General features: G+C 34.4%; 1 protein-coding gene across 1 annotated transcript in view; it reads right to left on the reverse strand.

Moving 5' to 3' along the window:
* MYOZ2 (myozenin 2) overlaps positions 1–17,774 on the reverse strand; it is a 38,645-nt gene that overhangs the window by 9,249 nt on the left and 11,622 nt on the right. The window contains exons 3-5 of the mRNA XM_008533159.2: positions 12,750–12,919; positions 7,357–7,486; positions 2,304–2,487 (exon numbers count right to left, since the gene is read on the reverse strand). Of these exons, the coding sequence (XP_008531381.1) occupies positions 2,304–2,487; positions 7,357–7,486; positions 12,750–12,919 (484 nt within the window). The remainder of the gene's footprint in view (positions 1–2,303; positions 2,488–7,356; positions 7,487–12,749; positions 12,920–17,774) is intronic.

Here is a 17,774-nt window from a genome sequence, read left to right on the forward strand (position 1 = left end):
GTAGGCTTCTAAAGTAATGTATGCAATGGACAATGCCTTAAGCCTAGTGTAGCCAGGTACATATATTTTAATAACAGGAAGGATCTTAAAGCTACCTGCTTGGGATTGTCTATGTGTCACATCATGTTTTGTTTCATCTGTTAATGTTACTTAATTATAATAAAAAAATCTAAGAATAGACTGGAATCTTGATTAACATTAAGTGCTTGTTTTATTTCTATATTGATGTGTATATAAAAAGGAATAACATTTTCTCAAGTAAAGGAGCAGTATTAGCAGGTTAAGTTCTCTCTCTCTCTCAATCTCTCTCTCTCACACACACACACACACACACACACACACACACGCTATATGTTACATTTACAAAAGCCTTGATTTAACACATTTAGCTACATTTCCTAATTACATAGTATTGTGTTCATTGATATAGCACATTCTTGGTATTTATACAATCAATAGGCATCTCTTTATAAGCAACCCAAACCCATCAATGTGTTTGTAGAACTAGAAGCAAGCTGCTCAGTAGGTGTGGGGTACTGAAGCCACAAGATACACTGAAGTCATATGGCATCTCTAAAGGACTAATCTCAAAGACAAGCCTCAAGTGCTCCACTATTTTCCATTTCTCCCTAGTGTTTTACTTTTTTTAAATTTTATACATTCTTACTTTGGAAAAAAGTTATATCCTGGATTAGAATGGGCTTCCAACCTCCTTTCCGTGCCACTCCTCAACTCCTTCCTAAATTCTATGGTATGCCTTATTTATGCAATAGATGCGTTATGCAGTAGATGTAGTACTAATACTACTAGTATTACTAACTATACTGATAGTATTAGATGTAATACTAGTAGAAGTATTACTAATATATTACTAATAATAGTGTAGTACTAATACTACTAGTATTACTAACTATACTGATAGTATTAGATGTAATACTAGTAGAAGTATTACTAATATATTACTAATAATAGATGTAGTACTAATACTACTAGTATTACTAACTATACTGATAGTATTAGATGTAATACTAGTAGAAGTATTACTAATATATTACTAATAATAGGTGTAGTACTAATACTACTAGTATTACTAACTATACTGATAGTATTAGATGTAATACTAGTAGAAGTATTACTAATATATTACTAATAATAGGTGTAGTGCTAATCTATTACTATAGTGGTAGATGAAAACTAAAATGCTAATAGTACAAAAATTCAAAAAGTCCTAAAGAAGATCACTGTTTAAATGCAGGCTTTGTGGCTTTCTTTTGTAAATCCAAGATTACTCCTTAATTTATTAATTTTTTAAATGAATGGTCATTAAGCAGCCCATAAATTGGGTCTAATTTTTGTGAGTGTGAGACAGCATACTGGATTTTACCCCAAAATGAAAATCAAATGATCAAACAATGGATTATGAGACCATTAAAATATGTCTAAAATCCCCATGGAAATTATAAAAAATAGACAAGAAGGAAAAATAAATGTCCATTGTGTAAACTATAATGCAGCTATTATTTAGCAATATTTTTGATAGCATAAAGTTTGGTTTGTACACGTGCTGGAGTTGTGGGCCATTAGTCCCCAAATTACCTTTAATCTGGCTTAAAGCCTATGAAAATATAAATTAGAACCTGGAGCTACACAGTAATTCTCATCATCCTATATATGAATTATTTCTGAAATTCTTGAACAGTGTTGCCATTTGAAGCAACACATAAACTACTATCGACATTTGAATTAGACATTATTATTAAAATGACATTTTTAAATGTGGAAGAGAATCTTGATTTCATAACAGTGATAGTTTCTGAATCATTTCCTTCATTTTTATATTAAAAAAGACCGAGGTTTGGCCTTAGTAATGCAAAAATGAGTCTTTGACTAGGTTCAGGAGTTATCCTATATTGCTATTTTGAGTCTATTCCTTTTTCTTTTTTTTTTTGGTGAGGAAGATTGGCCCTGAGCTAACATCTGTTGCTAATCTTCCTCTTTTTGCTTGAGGAAGATTGTCCCTGAGCTAACATTTGTACCAGTCTTCCTCTATTTTTGTATGTGGGGATGCCACCACAGCATGGCTTGATGAGCAGCGTATAGGTCCATGCCCAGGATTAGAACCCATGAACCCCGGGCCGCCAAAGTAGAGCACATGTTCTTAACCATATGCCATCAGATCAGCCCCTTGAGTCTATTCTTAAAAGAAAAAAGTGTTTTTCTACCAGAGGATTCCATTTTCTGTACCATGATATAAAAACCCTGGTAATACACACCAACAGTGTCCCCCAGGATAATTGAATTACCTGTTAAAGCTCCTGTAATCAGGCAGTTCCACCTTTCCTTCAGGCTTGAAAAATTTAGGATATAAAGCCTCTAAAAGCTCTGGATCACTGCTGATGGCCTGTTCCCAGGGTGACTGATAGTACTTAGGGACAGCTGTGGTGTTGAATTTTTCAGGAGGAATTTCCTTCAGTGGTCCAGAATATCCTTGGGAAAATATAGCAAGAACAAGTAAACACAGAGTGCCCAAGACTTACTAAACTCCACCTAACATTTTACCATGTTTGATTTTTCACGCAAGGGTGAATGTATGAAGAATGCATCCTTTTTATGATCTCTCAGAAAACAGTAGTCTGAAAGTGTTAGACATTTTTAAACCCCATTAAACTTATGGAATGTTCAAAAGAAACCACTTTTCTTAATGTTTAATTTCACCAAGTCATACAGGTATTTCTTCCTTGACTATCTTAATATATATCTATTCAGCGAAACTATTCATTTAATTTTTAAAAATTATGCCCCTTCCATTAATTTATACTAGGCCTTAGATATCACAATTAATGAAGTGACTGAAAAATATATGTCAGTGTGCACTGTGGTCTGGGCTCTGGGGAAACAGCACTGAAGATAAAAATCTCCCTCTTTGGAGCTCATTCATCAGAGGTGATGTCCAGGTCTTGTCTATCTTAAATTGCTGAGTGGTCTGTAAACTGTTTAAGCTTCAAAATGGTGAAGAAATTTGTTTCCATTGCCTTAGTCAGGCCCTGATCTTCCTGTTCTCTGATGTGTCCATCCCACGACTACTTCGTTCCTGAAGATTCCTTACTTAACTCTTCCACTTGCGGTCTCATCTCCTCAACTTACTCTTCTCACAAGATCTAGAAATTTTCTGTAAGTGCCATTTAAAAATCACACAAATTCCTGGTGTAAACTATAAACCGTTTTCAGATGCATCAGATGACACTCTAAGTCCTCTCTCTCTCTCTACTCTCTCTACTCTCATCTACACTACAGTACTACCTCATTCAGCCTTTGGGTAATTCTCTCTTCCACCATGTCAAAACCCTTTACTGATCATCTGATTACTCTTACTTTTAGGTTTCCCTGATGCTCTTTCTCTTCTCTAAAATGTTTTCTATTTTCTTCGGTCAAATCACGCCTATCCTTTCTTTGCACTAAAGAGTTTATCTCCTCCAACAATTCTTGTTGAGAATTCCACATCTAGGCACTTTGTTCCGGTTTGCGGTCATTGACTTCCTCTGGTTGCCTCCAGTATCTACTGCTTGTCTCTTTTGATAGGCTTCTCTTCTCTGCTTGCCACATAAATCCTGGTGTTACTCAAAGCTCTTTTCTTAGACTATACATTCTGCCCAGAAAATTCCATTTATATTCATGGCTTTAGCTGTGCCCTACATATTGATGATTCCAAGTTTTGCTTTTTGATCTCCAGGCCCTTCTATTCAACCACCTACTATATTTGTCCAAATGAACATTCCCCAGCACCGTTTGTAAACTGTCTAGACCCATATGCAGCCATTTTCTAATACATCCTGCTTCTTTTCAACATTGGTCATCATAGCGGATGTTATCATTCTTCCTTCAGGTGCCCAAGACAGAAGCATTATCCTGAACTCCCCCTCATTCCCACAACAAATTACTAAGTATTACCAGCTATACTTCTTAAGGATTTCTGAAATAGTGGCTCTAAAATTTTATGTTTCTGAATCACCTTGTATACCTATTTAAAATGTTGATAATGGGTTCTTCCCTCCAGAGATTTGGCTTCAGTAAGTCTCAGGTATGGCTTGCAAGTCTTATGCAAGTGATTTGCAAATGGAGCATTGGGAAACGTTTTTCTAGAAAATTCCCTTTCCTCTTCATTTCCATTACTACTGCCCTGGTTCAGGTCTTACCCATCTCTTGCCTGGGCTTTCAAAATGGCCGTCATACTAACAATTTAGCTCTCAACTCCTCTCCCAGGCATCCTCTATACTGCCATCTGAGTGGCCTTTCTGACTGGAAAGCTTGATCATGCTTCTCACTTGCCTTTCTCAGGGTGCTGTAATGGTTCCCTGTGACAACAATCTCAATTGCTCAGCAAACACATGTGGCCCTACCCACCTGTCCAGCCTCATCTCCTGCCATTCTCCTCTCACATTTTAGGCTCCAGAACTTGGATCTACTTGAAGCTTGTTGTGTCCCTTATGCCTCCCTATTTGTTCCATTTCTTCCCTGTGCCTGGAATGCTCTCCCTAATTCTTGTCACCTGCAAATTCCTATTTTAAACCTTAGCTTCAAGTTACCTCTTCTATGTAGCCATTCCTATCTTCCCCAGGAAAGCAGTCACTTTTTTCATGTCTTCCATTTGTATAGTATACATAAGTACCTTATCATAAATAACTACCACATTTTATTTCCTATTCCTTCCCTAAAGTTGATCAGGTGTCAGCCATATAGAAACTGGAAATTTAAAATTTTTATATTTTTAAAAATTCCTTGAAATCCCACTATGCTAATATAATTATTTTACTTTTGTATATTTTTCCCAGTTTTTCTTCACCTGTAACCATAATTATCACACAACTGTAATTCAAGTGTACATGTAATTTTGTATTTTATTTCTAACTAACTTTGTTTGAAATAATTTTGAATGTTTCTCTATTATGTTCATACTCATTTCAAAGGTTTCATAATAATCTATTGAATTGGGGGAACATAATTTGTGTAATCTTTTTGCATTTTTGAATATTCCAGTTTTTTCCATTTCTTTTTATAGATAAAATTTAACTTATTTTATATGCTGAACTACTAAGGAGAGAATGTGCATATGTTTAACTCTCAGAAATATTGCAGTTCAATAATGCTACATGTCAATATTTCTTACTTGATTTTTAAATATATATTTTAATATAACTGACAAATTCAAAGGAACTTCATTCCTACAGTGTTATGGCACCATAATACTCTTGTTGATTCATGTTTGAGAAAAGTTGGCTTTTGGATATATAGCAGGTTAATCAATAAAAATTTTGGCTAAATCAGAATAAGCTATAGTTTGCTTCCTGAATTTGTTGTACTTTTCAATTTATCAGCCAAGGAAATATCCATTACTCTTGCTTCATGGCAAACTACCTGACAACCTCTAAAGTTTCCCTTTTCTTAGTCTACATTACACAGACATTTCCTAATATTCAATAATTGGATATTTAGCTTTACATAGCTGTATGAGTTTATACTTTTAAAATAGCTCTTTATACACGTAAATACATATTTGTACATGTATGTATATATACACATAAACACATGTACATATATATATACACACACACAAACACACATGTATATATATATTCCTGGCAGTAGATGAAATGCACATATGATATTAAATTATGTATGCAGAAGGTGAGACTACACATATAATGTAGACTTTTGTCCTGTCTCCCTATGTATGAATTCCTTGAGAGTAGAGATTAATTTTTCTATTCTTTTTGCAATTTCATAGTTTATAATGATGATCATATAATAAAAGTTCTGACTTAGTGATGAAAGTGCAAGATTGATCCAAAATAAGCTTTTCTGTGTCTTCTCTTTCCTATTAAAAAAGCCCAAATTCTCCAAACATTAGAAAGGAAGAGATTGCAGTACGGGAGGTGGAGTTAAAAGAATATACATGTATTCTCTTATGTATGAAGGAGAGCAAAAGTGGACTGGGAAAGGGTTAGCTCTGAGCACTTTATTAGATGTTAGGAACTGTACTCATGTTAACACCCTGGATTCTCACACGGCCCTGTGCAGTGAGATTTGGTTTCCTTATTTCTCAGATTGAGAAAACAGGCTCAAAGAGATGTATTTTCTTTCCCAGCACAGTAGTAAAATGGGCAGGGGTGGAGGGAGCCAGAGGTTTGAACCCAGATCTTCCTGATTCTAAGGCTTACTTTCCCCCACGTGTTTAATGTTGTATATGTAGAATCTGTTACCTGTTTTCCTGCCGCGAGAAAAAGCTGCTTGAGAACTTTATTACGGAGCTTCACTTCTGAATTCTGTGCATTCTAATTGTCTACTTAGTTTCCTTCAATGCTGTTTTATTACATCTATCAATACTTTTTTCTCATTGTGTCCAGAAGAATGTCCTAATAAATCTGAGCTCATCAATGACTGACATTCAACTTACTTTTAAATAAGATTTAATACTATACAGTTGCTTTACTTACATATTTTCAAAAATGCTCTTGCTATTTGAGAAGAATTGTAGAAGTACTTTGCTAAATTTATTGTTTATTTTATAAAAGTATGACATAGGTATTGCTAATTTCAAGATAAAAGTATTTGAAATATAAAAAGTCTACTTTATACACTACTCTTGAGGAAATACTTAAGGATACTCGCTGTAAGTTATTTTGAAAAGGTATTGTCTAAATAGATCAGTGAAAGATTTCATATTTCAAAATCTAGCAATATTTCTAAGTAACATATACTGACTTGGATAAGGATTTGCTTCTCTTTTAAGATAATAAACAAGTATATAGTCTTAAGGGATTGCATTCAAAGTCCTCTAAGGGAGCAGAGAATAATGAAAGCAATCTCCACAAGGTCACTTCACATTAGGTGTCTGGAAATTTGGTACCAGACCTGCATTTAATTCTTCATCAGGCAATATGAGCTTATAGCCATTCATAACCTCAGTTTCTTAATTTCTAAAATGAGGATTATAATAAACATGTCATAGAGAGTTATTGTGAAATTAAAGCAGACAATATATATCATGGCACTTCAGAAATTATACAGTCCAATACAAATAGAATTTCAGTATAATTACAAATGACTTAATTTTTGATATAGCAGATGATTGCCAACAAATATAATGGACCATCTGAAAGAAATAAGACTACTGAAAATGTTTTACATGACTCCTTCAGGTCTAAATCTTTCCATTTATCTTGAACTTACTCACAAAATAGATATATAAGGAGAAAAGTTATATTATTTAGATATCATTTACTAAAGGATTACAATGACTTGAGTCATCTATTTAAGTGCACAGCAGTTTTATTGTCATATTGTCAGGAGATGAGTTACCTGGTGCAATGTTTTCTGGATTGGGGGGACTTCGTGGGTCCGGAGTGTTGGGAGGAGTAAACGGGGCTGGCTGAGAACCACCTTCCAAGTTGCTTCCATCCAGTTTCTCATTTTGCATGGCAATATTGTACTGTATTTGATCAAAAGTAAACTCTGCTGAAAACTCAAAAGTGTTAGATACACCAATAGGAGATATCATAGGTGCAAGGCTCCACTTGCATATTTAGAGTTGAAATACAATGCAACTTCATTGTTTCCTGGGGCCTCAATAATTTACATGGTAATTGGTTGAGCTATTGAATGAGAAATTTTACTGCTATCAATCTAAGATCTGTTTTATGATGAGAATTCACTTAATAATAATTAGTTGAGCCTTACTGTGGTCCAGGCACTGTAGCTAGGACTTTGTATCAATTATTTAATTTTCTTTCACAACATCCCTATAAGGTGAATCTATTTAATTTTTAAGTCTTTACTAACCGAATAATAGAGCATACTGGACAAACATTTGGCTTAGTCATTGTTACATTGCTATTTCCTTTATAGTTGGGATTTGATTAGATTCTTTAATATGTCTTGTTTTAAAATTTAATCTGAAATGTCAACAGCCATGGTGTATAACAAAAAAAGAATTTGTACTTTAAGTTGCAAGGACTCGTAGAAGGAAGAATTTGGGATTTCTAGAAAATAAAATGCTTAAAAGAGATGTTTGTCTTTTAAGTTTTAGGTGAATTTGTTTCACTATTATAATTTAGGGTTTAGTCTATGGCAGTAACATAGCACTTTAAAAATTGTCGATTTACATTTTAACAGAGAAAAATAGACATTGTAATAGGTTATGTCCTCAGAAGACAGCTATGCCTTGTCTCTATAATAAAGCATTGTTTTAATTACATATGGAAAATATGTGTATTTTAAAAAGAAGTCAGTCTGTTTAAGAAGTACATAAAGTCAAATATCTTTTAAGTTTAGAAAGAAAAATTTAGTGAAGAGCACAGCAAACAAAGACCAATTCTAACCTTTTTCTATGTGACACAAGTGGAAAATATTTTTTAATGGTTTTTCATTTCTATATTCATAAGATGATATGGTGAAGTACCATTTTACATTTAACACTTATTTAACTTTATAGAAATGTGAGGATAAAAGACTATTTTGCCCTAAAATCCAAATACTTACCATAATTAAAGGCCATAAATTAAGGGCCTCACCTGATAAAATTAGGAAAGAAATAACATTTATCCTGTTTTCAGGCTTCACCCCCTCCAGCCACTCTCCAGGTGCCTCTTACATTCACTTTGTTCTCTGCAGCATCCTGGGGAAAGTGGCTGTGCAGATGAGTAGGGCATGTTAGCAATGGCGAGCTGACTTGTGGAAAGACACAAGAAGGCATGAAAGGTCAGGCTAATTAGGTGAGTACAAGATTTTGATTCCTGGGCATAAGAGTCTGTATTTTATGCAAGAGGCAATAAGAAACAATTTCTAAAGAGGAGTAATGCTGTGCTCAGGTACATTAGTCTTCACCATTTTGAATTTAGCTGTTATCTTGAGTGTTCAACTTAATTAACTGGATTAGTACTTTTTTTCACTTCTGAACCTACACCACCTCTTAGAAAAGAGGAAAGTTCTTGCTAACATTAATTATAAATAGAAAGCCAATTGAAATAAATATAGGAAGTTTAAATGTATCATTCATAAAGAATTACTTTTTCTAAGTTCCTGAAATGTGTCCATGAAATGAATTTTACCTGAACTTACACATCAGTCTACCCACTTTAATTTAAGACTCGTAATACTGACCTTCTGTGTAGACGTTTTCCTGGGGATTAATAATGAGCAGGAAAATCAGCTCTTTCTAGCTAGTCATTAATTATCAGGAGACACCCAGTACCTCTATTGTCATCGTTAAGTATACACACAAAGCCTTATACAAGTTGGGTAGTGACTTATTTTAATTAAACATGAGCCTTAAATTATACAGCTCTATTGTGTGTGATTCCCTTCAGGCAAAGTTGAAAAGACAAATAAAAATGTGTTTCATTTTATTTCAGTTAAGTTGACCCTAAACAAAATAAGACCAGAGCAGTATCTTACAGGTATTAAACATATAAGTTAAAAACATATGTATAGTGTATACTACGTGATTTCTGTTGAAATATCAATAGAAATAAAAGGGTTTAAAAAAATCTGTTCTATAATTTGTGCCAAATACATAGTAGAAGTTATTTTTTGAACAAAATAAATATATATTCAGAATCCCAGTATGTTTAGTTTGGTCTTATTTCAGAATTTCTCTTTATAGTAGACTTCCGTCTTCCCAGTATTTAAAGATTTATAGGGATTTCAAAGAATTCATAGTTACTAAATACATACGTAGTCTTAACTGTAAAATGTGGATTGTTTGCTTACTATCCTTTTGTAGTAATTTAAAGAAGAGAATTTTAATTATGAATCATTCTTCTATTTTATTTTTCCTTAATGCTTATTTTCCTCATCTATTTCCATTTTTGCCTTTTTGTGTAAGAAGTTCAGCAGTTCACGAACTAGGGCTTCAAAATTGGCTTGTGTAGTAAGCAACATATCTTCCTTTCTTTTTAAAAACACACATTTCCTGTTGTTATAGTTGGTGTCATTCGAGGTTTGTGTGGCTTCAATTTGCCAGTTTCTCAGCAGTAGAGTAAGCCCAAAGCTACACTTATTTTTTCTTTTTTCTATGGCATTAATACTGGGGAGTTGGTTTATATTTTCATCTAATGATGTCCTAAACATTATAATAAAATAAGAAATATATAAATACAAGTTAAATGATTATTTTGACAATGTCTATAGCTCAAGGAAAGCAGTAAAAGGAAAGATCATTTCAAAAAATGTAGTCAATAAATCAGGCTAATGTGATATGTCATATAAAGGTGATTCAAGAAGCAGATGATAAGTAAATAGTTGTTCTCCATCTTTCTATGTTATTTTATCTTTCCATCGATAGACAAAGGTTTTATTTACTTACCTTTGAGCTTCCAGCCTAGCATCTAGAACACAGTAAGCATTCACTAAATGTTTGCCAAAAGTACAAATAAGTGAATGGAAATAGACCTGAACCTCATATCATTTTTTAAATTCTTGTCATATTAACATTGCTTGCTCCAAGTTGCAATCCACTACCTGGATAAAGCAAATGTATCATGATAGAACGTGGCTCACTATCTTCCTCAATGATTTATCGTACACATCATTTTTAGAATTAAGATCCGAGACCACAGACCATTAAAGCCAGAAGGCACCTTAGAGAACATTTGAGTCCATTCCTTTATTTTGTAAATAAAACCACAGGTCCAGAAAGGCAGAGAAAATTTTAAATTAACTCCTAATCACACGACTCAGAGCCAAGACCAAACCCTGTTCTCCTAGTTCTCAGGCCAGTTTCCTTTAGTGACACCATGATAAGCGTCCATGCCAAGAACTCTGGAGTTCTGAGAGCTGCGTTTCAGTCTTCTTTATTATGGTGTAAAGTCAGTCAATATACTTCCTTGAATACTACTTTCCTCATTTCTAAAGAAGAGACAGTAAATTTCATCAGACTTCAGAGTATGTTATATAACTAATGACACTGCATATGTTATTGCTATTTATTGCTCTGAGTTATTTATCAGCATCTAACTGTTTATTTCATTATGCCAGCTTTATATTTATTTAGTGCTCAATCTTCTAGGAATACTGAAAATTTATCAAGACATATTCTTATACGTTTCACGTATAAAGAGAACGTTTGACAACCGATGTATAAGATCATTGTGAATAATTTGAAATGTTAGTGATGAGAGAATGTGTTGTGTTCATAAGGATATTTTTAACCTAATGTACCTTCCTCCAGAACTGTAGTTAAAGCATTATTCTTAGAGAAGTAAATGTAAGTTATAAAAACTTACTATTATTCATTTATTGATTATGAATTTTTCATTTATTCAGACGTCTAGACTTGCAGATGACTTTTCAAAGAATCTCCTTAAGCCACCTTATTTTATATTACTCCTTAAAGCTGCTTCTCTGTTGTCGTTATTGAAAGAATATGATTATGTAATCAGACTCCATCAACTGGGATAAGGATTATTTGTGGCTTATACTGTATTAGCCACAGACATTTTCTGATAAGAGGATACTGGGCATAATTATAGCGTAACGTAACATTACATCTATCCATGACTTCGAGTGAAAAATCATCCCTCATAAATGTAAATACTGTGGTTGAGTAAGACTTGATATCTAATGGAATTCATAATTATAAGTAAATTCAAACATGGATGTTGAAGGATACTCACTAATGTGAAAAAAACTACCCTATTTAAGATGTCCTCTCAACATTTACTGTTAACCAGAAACATAACAAGGGAAATAGAAATTTGGGGAATGAGTAAAATTTTAGTGTTTATGGGTGTGGATGTTAGTTCTATAATGTGTTTTAGTGATTATGGTAAAAGATCTCAGTGAAACCAGTCTGTTTGCTGTATAGAGGTGAGCTGTCCATTCAAAACAAGCTATTAGTGACGGCAGCTAGCAAGTTTTCAGGTTTATATTCAGAAGTAAACTTACAGACTTCCCATAGCTATAAGGAGAAATCCCAGTGAATAAAACTTCTATTTGTTGTAGTCTTCACCAGTTCTTCAAAGTTAGAACCAATACACTATTCCTTTTTGATTCTCCATGCCTGAGATTTTATTTTTAAAGCTATTTTCCCAAGCTAATTGTTTCCCTACCATGGGCTTCTTCCTCTACAATCTCTCTAAATGACAGTTTAAATGAATATAGTATTAATGTTATAGGTGAAATCTAATTTATTTGTTTGTTCATTTGTTTATTAACTTTCAGTTGAGGATAATTTTGTCTAAAGACTTTTGTCCACATTGGTTTTGTTGTTAATAAGTACCAGACTTCCCCACATAATCTGAAATAAATGCTTTGGGAGGAGATCGACTGTGTCTGTAGCTCCCAGGCAAGTTTCAGTGCCAGGACGTATTCAGCCAATAAAATGCTTATGCTTACTTTGTGGAGCGCTGTGTGCTTTGAAAGTGTTTCCATCCCAAACATTTAACAACTGGTGATAAGACCATGGAAACTTTTAGTAGCCCTGCTCTCCACTCCTTCTCCTCTTAGCAGAACAGGCTAGTTCTTCAATGCCAAATCTATGAGATTACAATGTCCCTATTGAACTAAAAAGATACTCACACCATACATAATAATTTGTTTACCCACCTAAACTATTCATTATCATGAAAAAAAGAAGTCTAACAGAATCAACAGAAAGAAAATATGTAGAATACCTGTTTGGGAATTTAGTGATACGCACAAATTTAGAAATGCTGCCCATTTATTTAGATACCATAAGATCAAGTTATACCTACATTTATTTGTGCTCTCGACTCATACTGGAAATTTTCAAATGTGTACTTGTCAGATCTTCTCTGTCGCATCTTAAATAGTCTGGCACCACGGTTACTGAGATGGGATAGTTCTTCCAACATGATGTCTTTGGGAATGCTGACCTTTTTGCCCAGGTCCATGCCATCTACATCTGTAAAACAGTATTCATGTGCATGAAATCCTCAAGGCAAGCATTTTTAAATCCTTTGCTAAATTCCATAATTTATTGCCTGCTATATGCTGGTATGACTAAGCAATGGGCTCTTTACGCACACTGCCTTGGGTTGAATCTTGGCTCCACTCCTTTCTAACTCCATGATCATAGATACGCTGCTTATTTTTTCTAAACCTCAATTTCCTCATCTCTAAAGTGGGGCTAATAGTAATAATACCTACCACATGGGTTGATATGAGGATTAGATAAAACGCTTCATGTAAGGCACTTAGCATGGTACTTAGCACATAGAAAGAGTGACTGAAGATTAGCTAATGACACTATTAATATACTTGGTGAGTTTTCAAATAGCACTGCTTTAGAGTTATCTTAATAAGCTCTGTTTGCTCCTCACATTTGTACGTATCAGTTTGAGCTGTCCCTATTATTAGAATGCCTGCCCTTCCGCCCACATCACCCTATTTCTCTGTCTCTGTCAAAATAATGTTCAGTCTTCATCCAGCACCAAGGAGCCTAGCATAAAGCAAGCAGTGATAGGTATTGAATGAACAAATCCTCCTCAATTCAGCTCAAGGGCCATTTCTGTGACTCCCTTTGCTAAAATCTCTACTCATAATGATCCATGCCTTCTCTGTATTCCCATAGAATTGAATTACAATTACTTGATTCCATTTTACTTATTTTATGGTTTGCATTTTTTTTTTATGTTTTAGTCTTCATGACTCCCGTGCCTTAGATATAGGAGATGTTCAATAAATGAGTGTTATTTTCTATTTCTAGTACTGAAGGACTTTTTTAAAATCCAAAAGAGATGAAACTTCTCCACTTTCTCCTTTAATCAGAAATACATTTCTGTGAAATCCACACAGTTCTTTTGCCAGTGTGGACTGTTGTTGAATGCACAGGAAGAAAAATTGGACCATCATTAAGATAAATGATTATTCTGATTGATGGGGACAACATTTTTTGATGATGTGACATATTCACCATAATAATTAGGCTTTTGAGGTATTTAGAGATAAAGCAACAGAATTATTTATTAAATTTTCTCCCTATTTTGCTTTGAAAAAAATCTATTTGTTTACATATTTTGATGTTACATGGAGAAGAGCTCCACTAATTATAAAAATTATAATATCAAGACTTCTGCTTCTAAGAAGATAGAGGAGATATATTTTCCCATATACTTCTACTAAATACAACTAAAAATCCTGGACGTTATGTATAAAATAAGTATAAGAAGACTCTGAAAGTTGGAGAGAAGAAGGGAGACGTGCAAGGGACCTCAGGACTCCAGGAACAACATGGTGGTGAATTATCTGCGTTTTCTTTTAGCTTCCTTTATCTCACTTAGAGCTGAAAATGCTAGGAACCCAGAAACACCAACAGGTACAGACAAAAAAATCTCGAACGAAACACTGTTCTCTCTAGCCAAAAGACTAGGAAAGGAGCAATCTAGCAGGACAGAAAGCTTTTAGACAATAGCCACTCTACTTTAGCCAAATGCCACAGAAAAAACTTTTGCCCCACTCATGTCAACAAAATCCCTGTGGGGAGCCCAGAATTTTACCCTTGTGAGGCTGTAACAAGGTGCCCCAATACTCCCACTGGGGTGGTATAAGAGCAGCCAACCAGGAAGCTGGAACTTTCATCCTTGTTGGCCAGTAACAACCCTCCCTGCCTGCAGTGTTAGTGGAGACTATCTAGGGATTCCAGACTCCCACCCCCACCTCAAGTTTCAATGGGGGCCGAGTGGGGAACCTGGACTTCTACTTCCACCTACCAGTGATGAGGTGGCCCTCTCCTCCCCCTGCTGAAGCAGTGTCAGACCAATATAGATGAAACAAAAGATTAAATAAGAGCAAAACTCTCAGAAACTAATATGAAATATTTCAGCTCACATAAAAAATCAAGCAAGAACCAGGACGATCTCAAACTGAATGAAAAAAGATGTCAATACTGAGATGATTGAGATATTAAAATTATCTAACAAAGATTTTAAGGCAGCCATGACAAAAACGCTTCAAAGAACAATTATAAAGCTTTTGGAAACAAATGAAAAAAATTAGAAAGCTTTACAAAGAAATAATAAGTTGTGGCAGAGAAATAAAAGATGTACAGAACCAAACAGAAACTTTAGAACTGAAAATACAATACCAAAATAGAAAGTTCAGTGGATAGACTCAACAGCAGAGTGGAGGGGACAAAAGAAAGAATCAGTGAACTGAGAGAATAGAAATTACCCAATAAGAACAACAGAGAAAAAAAGAGACTGAAAAGAAAAATGATCAGAGCCTTAGGGATTTGTGGAACTATAACAAAAGATAGCATTTGTGTCATTGAAATCCCAGAAGGAGAGAAGGAGGGTGGGGCTAGAACACTACTCAAAGAAACAATGGCTGAAAACTTACTAAATTTGGCAAGAGACATAAACCTACAGATTCAAGAAGCTAAGAATATCCTATACAAGATAATTCTATAGAGCACCACAACAAGACATATTATAAAATTCTAAAAACTAAAGGCTAAAGGAAAAATCTTGAAAACAGCCAGAGAAAAATGACAACTTCCTATAGGAATAAAATAAAATGAGAATGACAGTGGGATTCTCATCAGAAACCATGAAGCCTAGAAGGAAGTGACACAAAAGTACTGAAAGAAAAGAATTGTCAACCCAGAAGCTGATACCCAGTGAAAATATCCTTTAGGAATAAAGGGAAAATTGAGACATCTTCAGATGAAGGAAAACTAGGAGAATTTTTTACCTGATGACAGCCTCAAAGAATGGTTTGGGCTGCTGTAACAAAATACCAAAGACTGGTGGTTTATAAACAACAGAAATTTATTTCTCACAATTCTAGAGGAGAGAAGTCTAAGATCCGGGTGCCGGCATGGTTGGGTTCTGATGAAAGCCCTCTTCTGGGTTGCAGACTGCTGACTTCTTGCTGTATTTTCACCTAGCAGAAGGGAAGAAGGAGCTCTCCAGGCTCTCTTTTATAAGGACATTAATCTCATTCATGAGGGCCACACCCTTATCACCTAATCACCTCCCAAAGACCCCACATCCTAATACCGTCACATGGCTCATTAAGATTTCAGCATATGAATTTGGGGGGGAAGATAAACATTCATACTATACAAATAGCTAAAGGAAGTTCCTTAAATGGAAAGGAAACAATAAAAGGAGGAACTATGGAACATCAGGAACGAAAAAAGAATATAGCAAGCAAAAATGTGGTAAATACAATAAGCTTCTTTTCTCCTCTTGAGTTTTCTAAATTATGTTTGATGATAGAAGCAAAAATTATAACACTGATATAATTATAAATGTGTGTAGAAGATATTTAAGACAATTATACTACAAACAGGAGAGGATAAAGGGACATGAAGGTAGGTAAGGTTTATATACTTCACTTGAACTGATAAAATGACATCAGTAGACTTTGATAAGTTATGCACATATAATGTTATGCTTAGAGCAACTACTAAAAGCTATAGAAATACACTTGAAAACACTATAGATAAATAAAAATGGAATTCTAAAAAATGTTCAAGTAATCCTATAGGAAGGTATGAAAAGAAAACAAATTAGAAACAGAGACAACAAACAGAAAATAAAAAGCAAAATGATAGACTTAATCCATAATTATGTTAACCAACAGTGCTCTAAATATACCAATTAGAAGATGGAGATTGGCAGATTGGATTAAAACATGACCCAACTACATACTGTCTACAAGAAACTCACTTCAAATACAGTAATATAGGCAAGGTGAAAATAACAGGATGGAAAAGGATATATCAAGCAAATATTAATCAATGGAAAGCAGGAGTGGTTATATTAATATCTGATAAAATGGACTTCAAAGAAAATTACCAGGGACAGAAAAGGACATTATGTCATGATTAAAGTGCCAATCCACCAAGAAACCCTAGAAATCCTACGTGTGTATGCACCAGAAAACAGAGCTGCAGATGGAGCAAAAACTGGTACAACTAAAAGGATAAATAGACAAATCCGCAGTTATAGTTGGAGATTTCAACATCCCTCTCTCAACAAGTAATAAAACGACAGACAGAAAATCAGCCAAGATAAAAAGGATTCACCAACACCATCAACCAGTAGGCTCCAATCAACCTTTACAGAACTCTACTGAACGACAACAGAATGCACATTCTTTTTGAGTGCCTGTGGAACACATACCAAGCTGGACTGTAAAATAAACCTCATCAAATTTAAAATATTTGAAATTATACAGAGAATGATCTCTGGTCACAAAGGAATCACACTAGACATCAGTAACAGAGAGATAACAGGAAAATCTCCAAACATTTGGAAACTAAACAACACTCTTCTAAATAATCCAGGGGTCAACGACAAAGTCTCAAGGGAAGTAAAAAATTCATTGAACTGAATGAAAATGAAAATATAGCATATCAAAATTTATGAGACAGATAATGCAGTGGTGAGAGGGACATTTATAGCACTTAATGCATATATTAAAAAAAAGGAAAAGTTTCAAATCAATTTTCTAAGCTTCCAACTCAAAAATCTAGAAAAAGAAGAGCAAAATAAACCCGAAGAAGGAGAAGGAAATATTAAAGATAAGAGCAGATATTTAAAACAGGAAAACAATAGAGAAAATCGATTCAGCATGAGATGCTTTTTGAAAAGATCAATAAAACTGACAAATCTGTAGCTAGACTGCCATACAAAAAAACGTAGACGACACAAATGATCAATATCAGGACAAAGGAGGGGATATCACCACAGACACTGCAGGCAGCAATGGCTAATGAGAGAATACTATGAACAACTCTACACGTAAAT

This window comes from Equus przewalskii, chromosome 2, assembly GCF_037783145.1.
Source record: "Equus przewalskii isolate Varuska chromosome 2, EquPr2, whole genome shotgun sequence".
In the NCBI taxonomy this organism is placed as follows: Eukaryota; Metazoa; Chordata; class Mammalia; order Perissodactyla; family Equidae; genus Equus; species Equus przewalskii.